Raw genomic sequence first — 14,609 nt, 5'->3', positions numbered from 1 at the left:
TTGAAGCTTGCATACCCGAGGCCGATCGATTACGTTGCTGTCTGAAAATTTTACCGGGAGTGCCTGGTAACTACTGACTCGAAATTATAATGGCGACTTTCCTCATTTGACAACTGCCTCCATGCGTTTTAGTTACATCGAGTGATTCGCCATTTTATAGAGTTTGGTCGTTTTCTGGGTTCACAGGAGTAGGAGGAAAGATTTACATAAGAGACAAGTCGCACACGAAGGATTATTGGCTTCTGACCAATTAAGTTGTACATCGCTCACTACTAACTGTGAATGACCGGTGACTGCGCTCGTACATCGCCGACGCTACCATGTCAAACTACATTGGAAGCTCAATTGCCAACAATACGTCTGTGCAAAAATCTATGTCACTAATATGTCCCATCCAAAGCAATGAAAAGGTATGAAACTTTTCGATAATTATCTCTGCGCAAAAAAATAATTCTTTGTCATCTGTAAATTAAGTTGAGCTAAAACCTGTGACGATCCTCCTGAGATTTACTCATTTATCTGTTTCTTTTTTTCTTCACTTAAATATCGCAAATTTGTTTTATGTCACAATATTCATTTTTCATTTTTCATCATGTTTTAGTTTCACAGATTTCTAAATTCGACAAGGAAGAGCTGTAATTTTTAATATGTTCCTATAGTAACAGTTCGAGCCCCAAGGTTGAATTAAAATTCATCTACAGGGGTATACTGGTTAAGATTTCCACACAGTCCCGTTCTATTGTAAAATAAAGCTGTAGTCCCAAGGGCAATCAAATTTTTTGCCATTATTGTCTTTATCCAGGAGTCCACACATAGTGAAATAGGGGGCTGTGTGGAAATCTTACTGTTAACCGCATTGAAAGCAGTTTAAGTAGAGTTTTACTGTCCATGTGCAGACACCTCAATATCACTGATACCTTGCTATGGGGGAAGGGGGTATCTTTAGGAACTCTTGTTAAATACATGCTTTCTGTTTCTCTAAATCCTGAACCTGCATCAATCCAAAATATTCTGTTTCATTTTCCAAACCTGTCTCCTGAATTAATGTCTTAGATCTACACACAATTATTCAAACCTGAGTTCTGAAAGCTGTAGACAGTTGTAGACAGTTCTAAACAGTATTTTGTGAAGTACTATTGAACTCTCTTCAGTGTTGAACAGAAGGTAGAGGAAATGGTAGAGAGGACTGTTATTGAACAATAAACCTGTTTAGTCTTTAACCTGGTCCACTTAACTTTGAAAACATTATGTCAATGACTGCTCAAGCAATCATGTTGAGTGATTTGATGTGTTTGGCCAACCTACTTTTTTATTTTATAGAAAAAGGATATTGCCATTATTTACCTGGTGACCTCAGGACTAAGGTTTGTTTTGGGTTTTTATTTCACATCACTTAATTAGTATCCCTTTCAAGTGGTAATCAGTAAAATTTACTGTCTGCAGTTGACAGTTATTCACCCAAGTATAGACGTGACTAGTATTGGATATTAACCAAGCTGTGAAGCCATGAGGTGCATGTCCACCACCAGCCACTGACACTGAATAGTCGTTTTAGAATATATAAAAACCCTGAGATAATAGAGCACAAAAAGATGATTTAAACTCATTCATTCCTGCAATCATGATAACAGTTCTTTTGGGTGCAAATCCTTCGTGAGTGGTGGATTGTGAATAGCTAGGGATTTTCAGAGTTTAAATAGCCGATCAACTCACGTTCTCAATGACATCCATTGTATTAGTATACACTTAACCTCTTATTAGATTGCTGGCAGTACCCAATATAGGCAATGCAAAGCAAATCCTGTGTTCTAATTGGCTACTCAGAGTGGGGGGCAAGATGGGCCCATCTTGCCTGCTTGGGATCGCCCACTTTGGCTTATGCAAAAAGAAAACTGCTCGGAGCAAACTTACAAAAAAGTTCATAATTTTTTACAGTGTTGGCAATGGAGTTTCCTAAGCGGTAGTAGAAAGTCTAAATAAAGAAAGCAGAAGTGACTCTTGAGCTACAAACACAGTTGGATTTCTTTCCAGTCTCTCAAACAACTTTCATTTTGTAATTCTTGATTCTTACTAAAGCAAAATCTTTTTGTGAATACGATAAATCTTATATTGTCCAAGCTTGTTTGGTCGAGATGGCTGGATATTTGCCTCATTTGAAAAAAAAGAACTCAGCCAATATCTAGCCAGCTTAAATTTACTGCATGTTAGGTCAATTATGCATATTTATTACCCCAAAATATTTCCAGGAATTCTTAAAAATTAAACTGGTTAGTGGGTTGCTCTACTAGTCTCCCTTGCAGCCCTTTCTGGCGTCGTCACGGAAGCAAAAACTCCCCCACCAACGGCTGCTCATATTCAAACAACATTCCTTTCCAGAAATTGGCCAGTGAGCATTTACTTAACATATTGTGGAAAGCATTCGCGTCTCAATAATCAAACCAATCACAGAGTTCGTATTATCCGACCATTGAAACTGACAAAATGAAGATGCTTTCGACTTAGTGCAAGATACTTTTGGTATTGAGAGCTTGAATTCACATCAGAGAGAAGCCATAACAGTAATTATAGAGGAGAGAAGAGATGTTTTTATAAATTTTCCTACAGGATTTGGGCAAACAAAACAGCGATCATTATCTGATATTTTCTTCGGAGTTTCAATGACATCAGATTCCATCTTTAGAAACTAACGCTAACGCGCTTCCTGTGAATTCGCAGGAGTAAATATATTGCATGTTCATTGGTTGTTTGTCAGACAATAACTTTATTTTGATTGGATAACACATTACAATGGGAAAGGAATGTCGTTCAAATGTGAGCAGCTGTTGGTGGGGAAGTTTTCGCTTGCACAACGACGCCGGAAAGGGCTGCAAAGAGACTATTGCTCTACTAGTTTGAAATTTCTTTTACATGTCATAGTTAAAATTAAGGGGAAACATGGGACTGATATAGTCATACTGACTTCATAGATGTATGGTAGAGATATTTGACTTTGTTTAGGGCAATTTTGTCCTCATGATGTTGCTTTTTTTTTTTTCCAATAGTCTGCCTTCTGCCTAAAGAATTAAAATGTTTTTTTTAAGCAGACCTTATTCAAAACCCACATCTTGTTGCTCTGACATTTTGTTGTTTTAAACTTTACATTTAAAGCATCCTGGGAGCTAGCTCAGTGATCATTTTTTCGGTCTTGAAAAGAATTGTAAGAAGTCCAGAGGTATGTGAAAGTCCTAAATTTTATGACGTATTTAGTCAAAAGAGGTTGACCACCAGCACTTTGCGCTGATTTCAACATGTTGGTATTCAATTTATCCTTCAATTTAATTGCCCTGGTGAAAATCCTGTTCAGGATCCTGTCCAAGATCTTGATAGGATCCTTACTAGGATCCTACCTGAAATCCTATTCAGGATCTTGTACAAGATCCTATGGGATACTTTAGGATCTGGTAGGATCCTATAGGATCCTACAGGAGTATAAGATCCTATTTTGATGAAACAGGATCCTGTACAAGATCCTGTGAGATATTACAGAATCCTGTACGAGATCCGAACGATATAATAGGATCCTGTATAAGATCCTCCAAGATCTAACAAGCAATAACTTTGACAAAGAAATGGGAACATATTACACCTGCATTAAAGAAACTTCATTGGCTACCCGTTAAGTATCGCATCATCTTCAAAATACTTCTACTTGTCTATAAAGGTCTACATGGCTTAGCTCCAACTTATATTGCTGAATTGTTGCATCAAAGGAATTATGGCTCTCGTGTACTGCGTTCCTCATCACAAATGCTCCTGATGATGATGACAATCTTTAATGAGGAAACTTTTTCACTAAAAAGTGGTTTACAAAAAGGACCTCCTGACGGTTCCAAGAACATTCGAAAGAACTATGGTGACCTTGCCTTCTCCATTGCCGGTCCCAAGCTTTGGAACAATTTACCATATTCCCTGAAAACATCTGAATCTTTTGCAATTTTCAAGAAGAACCTTAAAACATACTTGTTCAATTTGTTTAATTTGCGATTTTTTATAATTTAATTGCTATGTTAATTAGTCTATAATTTTGTAAAGTGCTATGTACAGAGAACTAGTTGAGCTTAGCGCAATGTAAATGCTCTATTATTATTATTATTATTATTATTATTAATAACCACAGGGCCTGAGTTCAAGTGACAGTAATAATTAAAATTCAAGACGGGGGCGAAAGGTTAGGGTAAAATAAAATTAGTTATATATCAGATAGATATATGAGGGATTTTTAGGGTGATGGTTAATTTGTTATTCATTCAGGGTTATGTCTTTAGGAGTACAGTTAATGTTATTTTATATATGTGTTTTAGGGTTAAGGTTAATTTATTTTCATATTTATTTATATATTAATTTAATTCTTTAAGTTGTTTACTCACTGTGCATATAGATCTTGTTGGAGCATTGAGTCAGTCAAATTTATATATGAAACAACCAAAACTTGTCAAAGTCTGGGGCTTCTTCTAGGAGATGTTTTTCCGCGAGAAAACAAATTGGGAACTGTTTGCCGAAACTGCTCGAAATGCAACGAAACACTTACAAAGAAGATTTTGACTGAACGCATCGTACAACCAGCGGAAAATTTAAGTTTAAGTAAAAGTCTCTACCTAAGCAAACAGCGAAGCAAAACACTCGAGGCAAATTTTACCCAGACAGGTTTCATGTTTCAATACCTTGCATGCGTGATCTGTTTGATTGACGTGTGGTTTGATAAGGCTGCTTCAGATTGGATAAAATTACAGGAGGAAAATTCCTCCTGTAAATTTGGTGCACTGTAAGGGATAAAAGTCGGTTGTGTGGGTCCTACCACACCAGAACAGAAAACCAAGTGAACAACTTTAAGAAAGTCTACCTTTGCACATGCACATTTGTAGTGTATGATAAAAGTGTGGTGTAATAGTCACGAAAAATGCGAAATATGATTAAAAATAGGAACTTTATTTATAACAAATTCACTCCACTAGAATACACATCAAATGATATAAATTACAATTAAGGCTAATAAAAAAAAAATTTAACAATTTATCTGCTGTGACTTTGGTCTTTAATGTTCCTGTTGTCGGATTCTTGTAATTTCTCCTTCCATTTTCTACAATCAGCACAATCACATGGATTAGGCTCCAAAGAGTTCTTGTAATAATATTTTACAAATGCCAAAAAAAGCTTCCTACATAGGATCCTATATATATATCTAGGATCCTATTCTTGCCCAGGATCCTGATCAGGATAGTGATCCTACATAAGATCTTATAGAAGTCCAAGATCCTATTCTTCCCCAGGATCCTGATCAAGATATAGTGATCCTACATAGGATCCTATATATAATCCAGGATCCTAGTCTTGCCCAGGATCCTGATCAGGATAGTGATCCTACATAGGATCCTATAGAAGTCCAAGATCCTATTCTTCCCCAGGATCCTGATCAAGATATAGTGATCCTACATAGGATCCTATATATAATCCAGGATCCTAGTCTTGCCCAGGATCCTGATCAGGATAGTGATCCTACATAGGATCCTATAGAAGTCCAAGATCCTATTCTTCCCCAGGATCCTGATCAAGATATAGTGATCCTACATAGGATCCTATATATAATCCAGGTTATTATTCTTACCCAGGATCCTGATCAGAACAGTGATCCTACATAGGATCCTATATATCTCTAAGATCCTACTTAGGACCCAATTCAGGATTTGTTATCATTCTAGGATCCAGTTAGGATTCAGATCCTATACAGGATCCTGGTTAGGATCCTGTTCCTATTCAAGATCCTATAGGATCCTACATGATCCTACAGGGTCCTACAGGATCCTGGACAGGATTTTCACCAGGCCAAGGGTGAAGGGAAAAGGAAATTATTTAAGTATTTATTGCTTTACATCCATCGCAAATTAAAGTAATGTTTGTTACCCAGCCTACCAGGCCAAATGAATGAAAGGTAAATGCACAGCAAAGTGAACATACTTATATTCCTAACAAGCTGTTGACATTGTTTTAGACAAGTCAGAATGAGTGATTTTTCGAATACATCATTGATACCTTTGCTCAGATTGAAGCTTCTTTGGTATAATTATTCTTTTTAAATAAAATAACCATTTAAGAACATGAAAAGTAATAAACAGTATTTTTCCCAAAATTACCTGGAGGAATATCTGTGGTTCTTACCTAATTGGCTATGCTGTTTGCTAAACAGTAAGATTAGATGCTCTAAATTTCTATGAGTAGGTGTTCTATTTGATTTGTGGTTTGCTCACACCAATCATCCTGGAGCTGATAATCTGATTGTTAATTACTGGAATGATATCCGATGTTCTTCACAAGTTTTTTTCTGGTAATTTTCATATTTTAGGTGCACCCTTTGTTTCACTTAGCCTTGGCAGATCTGATTTTAGCTTCTCTCTGGTTTGCTGGGGCTTGTCGTTGGTTTCAGAAATATGATTCTTTTGCATGTTTTTACTTAGATGTAGTAGCAGAGGTAAGTTAATGTGTAATTTTTGCAAATACTGTGCTCTAACCTTATAAATCCTCACATCAATGTGAAAATTCTCCATACTATTCTATATACATTTCCTAAAGATATTGTCAAGATGTGTTTAACAAACAGTAGCTTCTTTAGTTGGTGATCATTTCCTCTATTCTTCTAACCTTTTAAAACTGTTTGATTCAAGAGTGACATTGTAAGGAGAAATCAGGTGGTGGTGACTGTTAAAGGGTTCATTCATGTACAAGTAGCACTAAACAACAATATAAAATAGTGTTAAATCCTTTTCCCCCGAACATCAGCATGCATTTTCTCCATACTGCTCCTCATACATTTTTTAAGCTGCTGACAAGGAGAATTTGTTTAACAATCAAGAGCTTCTTAGTTAGCTTTTTACTATCAAATTGAGGTTTATTGATGAGAACCATTTTATTATGAATACCATTTATTTTCTTCCATAGATGGCACACCTGGCATCATTCTTTTTGACAGTCAACTATGGTTTAAATGCATACATCAGACTCAGAGGAAAGACTAAAAGTATAGCTAATTTTCAGTTACCTTCAGTAAGTACTGTTATAGTTATTAAATAATTTTGTGAACCTCAAAAAACTCCTGTCACAGTAGGTGATTTTATTATTGTACTTAGAGTTATTCAATGTGTATGAACTGTTTTTAATCTAAGAAATCAAATTAATATGCGGGGTTTGTATGGGTCATGGAAAACCTGGAAACTTGTGGAAGTACACAATTTGTTGTGTTCCAGGTCTGGAAATCATTGAATACAAAAGTGGATCATTGGGAGTCGTGACAAAAAGAGTGAACTAAGAAAAAGTGTCTTCATTGACCACTTTCATAAATGGCTGCCAGATTGATATTCTTTTGTTTAAATTTGAATTAGCCTTTCTGGTCTCATTCTCCAGTTTAAAATTCAAAAGAATGCATTATCTCAAGCAAGGCTAGTGAGGCTAATTTGAATTTAAACAAAAGAAAATCAATCCGGCAGCCATTTATGAAAGTGGTGTATTGCGTGATTGTTTTAGCATCACATTGGACTCAACTCATGCATAGGTTGTGTAAAACATAAAAAAAGTGTGGGAAAAGGTCTTGGAATTTTATGATTTCAGACTGTACAGACCCTGTGTATCATGCACATCAATTAACAGTCTTTATTAGTACTCTCTTGCATCATAAGCTGTTATGAATAAAAAAAAAAGAACATTGAAAAAAATACTAGTCAAGAGTACTTGCTACCTGGAATAACCATAAGGGCCAGTGAAGCTTGACAGGCAGTTGACATCAGCATTAAATAAAAATGAATTACATGTTTGCAAGATGGCACAAAGAAAGGCATTATAATGTGACTACTCTAATTATATCAAATTTTATTTACAAGGTTTCTTCAACAACATCTTATGTATGGTCTACAAGGATATTATATGCATTGTGTTGGTGAGTGATTTGGGTCATATCATAATGATTGTAAATTGAAATAAGTGTATTTTGGTGTATGTAGCATCTTTCTATTTTATCTCTTAGCTATAATTGGTCAGTTTAACAGACTGTATTTTACTGTACAGCTGGCTCAATTAAAAAAAATTGTTTTAATTGAAAACTTCCCCCTGTATTTGAACTCAGAGAAATAGTACTGAAATATCTTACTTAACCTCATTTTCTCAGTCCTTATGTTAAGTGACAGAACCACTTTTTTCCCCACTTGGTGTTAATGTCCTGCAGGCTTCAGGCTTGGGCCATAAATCCTAGTGGAAAAAACTTCTTCCCTAACTTACTGATTGGCTACCCAATCTGATTAGTGGCATTATTCAGTCAGCCTATTTCGTTATAGGTTAGTGCCTGTTGCAATTATGTTGCCTTTGCTGTTGCATGTGTATGATGAAGAAAACTCCCCACCTGACAACTGCACTCGGTAAGAACTGGCATTGTATATGAGGACTGCTACTTACCGTAAAAGCCCGGGTATAAGCCGCACTTTTTTTTTTTCCAAAAATCGTCGTTAGACATTGGGGGTGCGGCTTATCTGCGGGAACATTCGAAAAAGGTGTCGTGAATGTCGACGCCAATTTCCATTTTCGCATCCGATCTAATGCCTGGTTACTAAACTTCGCATGTTCTGCTCACGTTCTTGTTGTAATGCAAAAATTTATTTATTTATTTATAAAAAATATTTAAAAAGGGAGCCCAGCTCGCCATAGCGGTTTTCAGTGAGGCCCTCAATGATCTGACGGCGGAGGAGTAATATGCGACCAGCTTTTTAATAATCACTATCACTGGACTCAACAAAGCAAGTTTGTTTTTCTTGTGTGTTAAAAAAAAATAGAGATGAAAAGATGAAAATTTTAAGCAGGCTTTTTTTCCACTGGCTTTGTTTCTTTCTGACGGAAATAATCAGAGGAAAAGTATTGAAGCAGATGGGAGTTATTGCTTGATAACTATCCATTGATTTTGCCCCAGGCGACGTTTAGTAAAATCGCACGGAAAAGCTGTGTTGAATGAAGAAATTCCTGTCAACAAATACCAGAAAAAGACCAATCATAATTATGTCAAAGTTGGTAGAAACGATGTTCATTATATTAAAGTGCTAAGAGTGTGGGTAAGACTGTGAAGTAATTTCCGTTGCAATGTTAATATTGAGTTTACGTTAGATGAACAGTCAATGAAGAAGACTTCTCAAGACTCGACTTTGGATTTCTTTTGATTTCTTTCAAAACACTTTTTTTCCAAAATTTGAGCTGCTATTAATTTAGGGTGCGGCTTATCTGCGGGCTTTTACGGTAGTTAAATTAACGATGATAGAATATAGTTCTAATGATAAGAGATGATATTGCTTTGTGAACTGAGCTCAAAATTGAGCATTTTTCTTTTTCTGTCTACTTGTATGACACATCCAACATTGCTGATCATAACACAATGCAGGATATTTGTCACACATCAGCCAACATGTAGTTTTGGCCGAGTTGACCATGAGAGTTAGCTGTAGTTCAGTGGTAGAGCATCGGAGCGCATGGAGTGCTCTTCGATTGAGTGTTGTAAAACCAAAACCAAAACCAAAATAATCAGAAGGGCCAATCAGAAGAAAGAAAATTACCTTTAGGAGCCAATGGGAACTAAAAACAAAAACAAACAAACAAACAAACTGCTTAAAGCATAGGCAACCGGGTAGTGAATGGTTTTAGTGTTGTATGTGATTGGTTGAGAGAGTGGCGTAAGAAGTTTTCTGGACTAATCACAGAGCAGAGTGATGCAAAAGCAAAGCAATCCAGGATTACTTTCAACACCCAGTTGTAAATTGCTCTATTCAAAAGACTGAGGTTTTCTTACTTGTGAGAATTCAGATTTTATGCATTTTCTCACCTTCATGACAAAAAAATTGAGATCCTTCTCAGTAACTTTCTTCAATATCTAAGATCAACTTTGATAAGCCTTGCTTTATCGCTTTATTGGCCTCGTAAGAGTTGGCCCTTGTCATCACTGGGTCGTCATTCAGTTTGATGTATTACCAACATGAATTCCTCCTATATAATGTTTTACTTCTGCCACAACTGGGTATAATTTTTTTTACTTTTGAAGGTTAGATTAAACTGTTGTGAAAACCAGACGAAAATGATCATATAGAGGCTATCTAATTGTAAAAAGAAATGTTTTTCAAGGGTAATGCGGTGAAAAAGAAATGATTTATATGCGATGATCGTCAGATGTTGGTTATTTCTCAGTATAGCGTCTACTTTACTCTTAATCCCCTGCTGTGTTCGTAACTGTCTCCTATTTTTTTCTACTTAGTTGCCTTTTACTCTTTGATCGACCAAAGCCAAAGGTATAGCGTTAAGTTATGAGATTAGTATTATTTGAATATTATTACTGAACCGTTGTAAACATGATAGTAAAATCTGGTTCTTGGACATCAACGCCAGGGAAAGAGGAATAACTTTTACGTCGCGTAAACTGGGCTGATAGCAGGATTGATGAATACGTTATGATTTTTCAACTCTGTGTGTACCAATAATTAAATTCTCTAAGGGTTTCGTGGCCATTACGTCCTTCCCCGTGGAACATCAGTATGTTATGGGTACAATGATGATATGATAATTATCGTATGTTGTTTCGATTCTTTTTCCAAGATTAAAGGAGCTGCTTCTCGTTATGCACATATTTCAGTTCTTATCCGAAATGTTTTAGGCGCGTCAGTTGCGGCTGGTGCATTCCAGCTCCTTTCCATTTTGTCCCGGCTGACAAAAAATCAAACTTTTATCTCCAACTAACGTCAATGGTCAACGATTAAAGACATTGAAAAGTGTGCGGCCCAGGTCGTTTTAGTTAATAACAAAAATAGCTTCCATTTTTCGTCGTTTCTTTTCAGGATGGTGAAACATCATCACATTCAATATGGAAGGTGTATGGTTCTATTGCACTGGTTGCGACACTTGCTTTCTCCATCGTGGCGCTCATGGTAGGAGAAATTGTGTCCAGCTTATATGCAATAATAATAATAATAATAATAATAATAATAATAATAATAATAACACCTTTATTTAGACACGATAATGTTTAAAGCTGAACAGCTTGTGAGGTCGTGTGTAAATCCAAATAAATTCTAAATTAAATAAATTCAAATGATGATGGTTTTTGAGGAGAGGGGAAAACCGGAGTGCCCGGAGAAAAACCTCTCAGAGCAGAGTAGAGAACCAACAAACTCAATCCACTTATAACGCCGGGTCCGGGAATCGAACCCGGGACATATTGGAGGAAGGCGAGCGCTCTCACCACTACACCAACCCTGCTCCCCAGTCAAGTATTATTTTAAATTAAGAGATCCAGGAGAAGTCCCTTTACAACATCAAATCTCTCCCGCTCCCCCCAAGTTCTGTCTCGTAGGTGAACCATCTTAGCTTATCTTGGTTTCCTTGGAAATGGCAACTAGTAACAAAAGCCCCCCACTCCAAAGCCCCCCACTCCCCCCAAGTAATCTCTTGCACGCAAGCTTAAGGTTTCCCTGGCAATTTTCTAGCTATCTGGGGTTGGGAGGGACATCTTGAGAGTACAGTGACAAGCACACAAAAGATAAGCCCGGCTAGAACTCAGACCAGGACCTTTGGATCGGAGTCGAGCCCGTCAAACATCGGGTCACCGCGCCTCCTTCAGTTCATGAAATTATTTCGGATGTTAATTCTGGAAGAGGAGCGGGTTTTGGTTGCTTATCGATCCCTGTTTCATTAGTTTTAAACTGAGAAAATGCGTTAGAGATCGAAGGAAATTATGAAAATTAAACTTAATGCAACGACCAGTCGAATTGTTAGGATCACAGAGCTATATTTTCTCTCCCCTTTATCTTAACGGCTTATTCAAGATGACTGTCCTATCATTGCAGTGACATTTGGCCTCATGCTACTATCCATCTTCACACTGCATTTTACCAGAACACTGCCCAATACTCTTTAAGAAAATCTACATTCCTGCATCTCAATGTTGTTACATTCGTTTTACAGGTGGTGTATTTTTTAACGGTCAGAACGTACAGAAAAGCTGTCCTTCATTCGGGTTAGTATTTTGCGTTAAAACAAAACATTACTATTCTGAAAAGAAGCTTAACATTTCTCGCCTACATATAATGCAACTATTTTAACTGGAATGTACAATGTACAAACGACTGAAAGCGCACGGTGAGAAACTCAATTTTTTCCGTTTGCCGAGAACCCAGTGCTTAACTTCTCTAACACTGACAATGAAGGGTTAAAAAGACATGAATCGTTTGTGCTACTACCCTAGTTTGGGAAACAAGGTAAAGTACAGTATATTTGCGCCGAGGTTTGTGAGCCTTCATCAGTTTCGCGTTGCCTTCGTTGCTTTCGTTTAGCGGAATAGGCCCGTAAGGTTGTGGATGCGTTGTGTAACAGTCACCTATTGGTTTTAACAGGTATCACAAAAAAAAGAGCACCACCTTTGTTCGAAGAGATACTCAACCGCTACCCGCTAGGAAGTTTTTGGAAGGATAATACATCGCCTTTGAAAAGGGGAGGGAAACATCAGTTGATGGAACCGAGCATGCATCATATTCTTTGACGACTTCGCGTTATGCGTTTTCTTTCTTTTTCTTTTTTTCAGGAGTATTAACAGATCTTCAGCGGGTCAGCATTGATGCTATTCGCAACAAAGTCTTTCTTTACATACTGGTGTTCTTGCTATGCTGGAGCCCAGGTTAGATATTGCTTGCGTTTTAGTTTCGACAGTCATCATCTCGTGCGAAGAAAAGCGCGGCATTTGTCACGACTGACTCATAAGTGAGGCCTGATTTCCGTCGTTTTCTCGACCCAGTCTTCAACCCTCCTTGTTGGGGGGGGAAAGGAGGTAGTGCGCGGGCTCATTTCCCGACCAGCGGCTGATAATCGAACCTAATTTGAAGTCCGATTCGTCAACTTTCATCTTCATGTGTTTGTTTGTTATTATTTTCAGCCCTCGTGGTAGCATCCTGTGACATCGCTCCCAGCATAACTATAACTAACCTACATCATTGGTTCCTTGTGTTCCTCTTTCAGGTAAGTGTTGACACTATTTTGGGCTGCGCTCTCTAGAGATTTGCGTCAACAAAATTAAAGTTGAAAACAGGCAGTTTGATTTAAGTGGTGGAGCAAAAACACAGTGTTTTGCAGACTCTGTTACCGTACAACACGTTGGTAAATTACTTGGACCAGACTGAGTTTAAAATCTTTTCAAGGAACTCGGATTTTTCTTCCTGGGATTTGATCCTCTCGAAGAAGCCAGAATTTTCTTTGTTCGCAATCTTGATATATCTTTTTTACATAACATACAAATTTCCTTGTGGTCTTGACATCTAATCATGTGCATTTTGTTATAAACAGGGTTTTACCGCACCCATGCAGGGTTTTTTCAACTGTATAGTCTATGGCTGGGCCAGGAAAAACTTTCGTGAAGCTCCAGAACAGCGTAAAAATTTACTGCTGGAGAGTGAAGACAACTTCCGGTTTCCTAGGTCTCGACGGACCTCATATGGATCACTTCGTTCGATGACAAGTCAAAAGGGTGGGGGAGAGGGGGGATCCTGATCCCGTTTTACACCCGTCATGCATGTTTTAAGCAGCAATTTACGAATTTAAAAGGAAAGCGTCATTCTCTCTTCTTTTGTGGGAGGTTTCAGAAAATCCTGAGGTCGTCACTACATCAAAAAAATATTCTCCGGTTACGTTTATTCCAGGAGCAAATCACGTCTCACGCTGGTTCATAGATTCACGAATCTCGCTCACCTTTCTGTAAAATTCACGCTTCACTTCTTAAAATTAGCCTTAATCAAGCGTCACGGTCCAACCCTTTGCAAATTTCTCCGGACGACGAAAAATAATTCATTTTCTTTCACCTTGCCTAGTTTCATAAACTCTTAACTTGTAATAAGTTTGTTGATATGTCTCTTTTATTCATGAATCCTGTGATGGAAAAAGAGTGTTATTTAAACAAAGTTTAAGAAAAGCATTGCTTAAGACTTAGCAAGCCAAGAATTGTTTTCAAGATATTTGAGGAAGATTGTTAAAGTACATAATTTATTAAAAGCCCTTTAGTTTTTTTTGTCGCAGACTAAAGAAGAAAACTATTTGACGACAGGCACTTGTGGGACGAACTAAGTGTTGAATGAGAAATCGGCAACCCATTCCTCTCAGAATCAATTTGAATCCATACACGCTCAGTTAAACCTTTTGTTTTCAGCTGGTTCCCAAACTAAATATATTTTTGGTCCGTATATTTTCTGTACGAAAGCTATAAGCAGTTTAACAATATGAATACTAAAGAGATGTTTGTAAATATTTTAAGTTTTCTACAATTTAGATGAGTATACTGTATGTACTAAGTAATAAACAGATGTTTATTTAGGCTATATCTGTCCAGTAACGTACGTTTGCAACATTTTTGCTGATGTCGTGTTTTACAGTATATGTAAAAATAAATGTAATTTTAACTTTTTCATGAAGCTGTTATTGTGCTTCTTTGACAAATCGATCGTTCCCCTTGTTCACCAAAATCTAAAAGGTTGTTTTCCTTAGTGATGAGTGAATGTTTCTTTGTTGGCTGGTTTGTAGGA

The 14,609-nt window shown here is 37.1% G+C and overlaps 2 protein-coding genes across 2 annotated transcripts in view; one reads left to right on the top strand and one right to left on the bottom strand.

Annotated features, from left to right (window-relative positions):
- Positions 1 to 43, bottom strand: part of LOC111327633 (NAD-dependent protein lipoamidase sirtuin-4, mitochondrial) — a 5,228-nt gene extending 5,185 nt beyond the window's left edge. Inside the window, exon 1 of the mRNA XM_022931856.2 lies at positions 1 to 43. This exon is cut by the window's left edge and continues 481 nt beyond it. Within this exon, the coding sequence (XP_022787591.2) occupies positions 1 to 13 (13 nt within the window). The 5' untranslated portion in view covers positions 14 to 43.
- LOC111327632 (transmembrane protein 116) lies at positions 43 to 14,498 on the top strand. Its single transcript, XM_022931855.2, has 13 exons — positions 43 to 410; positions 1,321 to 1,364; positions 3,148 to 3,211; positions 6,377 to 6,502; positions 6,970 to 7,074; positions 7,905 to 7,960; positions 8,355 to 8,435; positions 10,307 to 10,340; positions 10,884 to 10,973; positions 12,010 to 12,061; positions 12,626 to 12,718; positions 12,974 to 13,056; positions 13,381 to 14,498. Exons 1-13 carry the CDS (start codon positions 321 to 323, stop codon positions 13,582 to 13,584), a joined length of 1,122 nt encoding a protein of 373 aa, XP_022787590.2. The 5' UTR covers positions 43 to 320; the 3' UTR covers positions 13,585 to 14,498.
- The last annotated feature ends 111 nt before the right edge of the window (positions 14,499 to 14,609 follow it).

Source organism: Stylophora pistillata, chromosome 13 (assembly GCF_964205215.1).
Source record: "Stylophora pistillata chromosome 13, jaStyPist1.2, whole genome shotgun sequence".
Lineage (NCBI taxonomy): Eukaryota > Metazoa > Cnidaria > Anthozoa > Scleractinia > Pocilloporidae > Stylophora > Stylophora pistillata.
Note: the sequence above shows the minus strand (reverse complement) of the source record. Positions and strands in the feature narration are given on the sequence as shown.

Coding starts and splice junctions, on each gene's coding strand:
- LOC111327632 (XM_022931855.2), top strand. CDS start 321: ATGTCAAACTACATTGGAAGCTCAATTGCCAACAATACGTCTGTGCAA. Junction 3,212..6,376: donor GAATTGTAAGAAGTCCAGAG/GTATGTGAAAGT, acceptor TTCATATTTTAG/GTGCACCCTTTGTTTCACTT. Junction 12,719..12,973: donor CTTGCTATGCTGGAGCCCAG/GTTAGATATTGC, acceptor TATTATTTTCAG/CCCTCGTGGTAGCATCCTGT.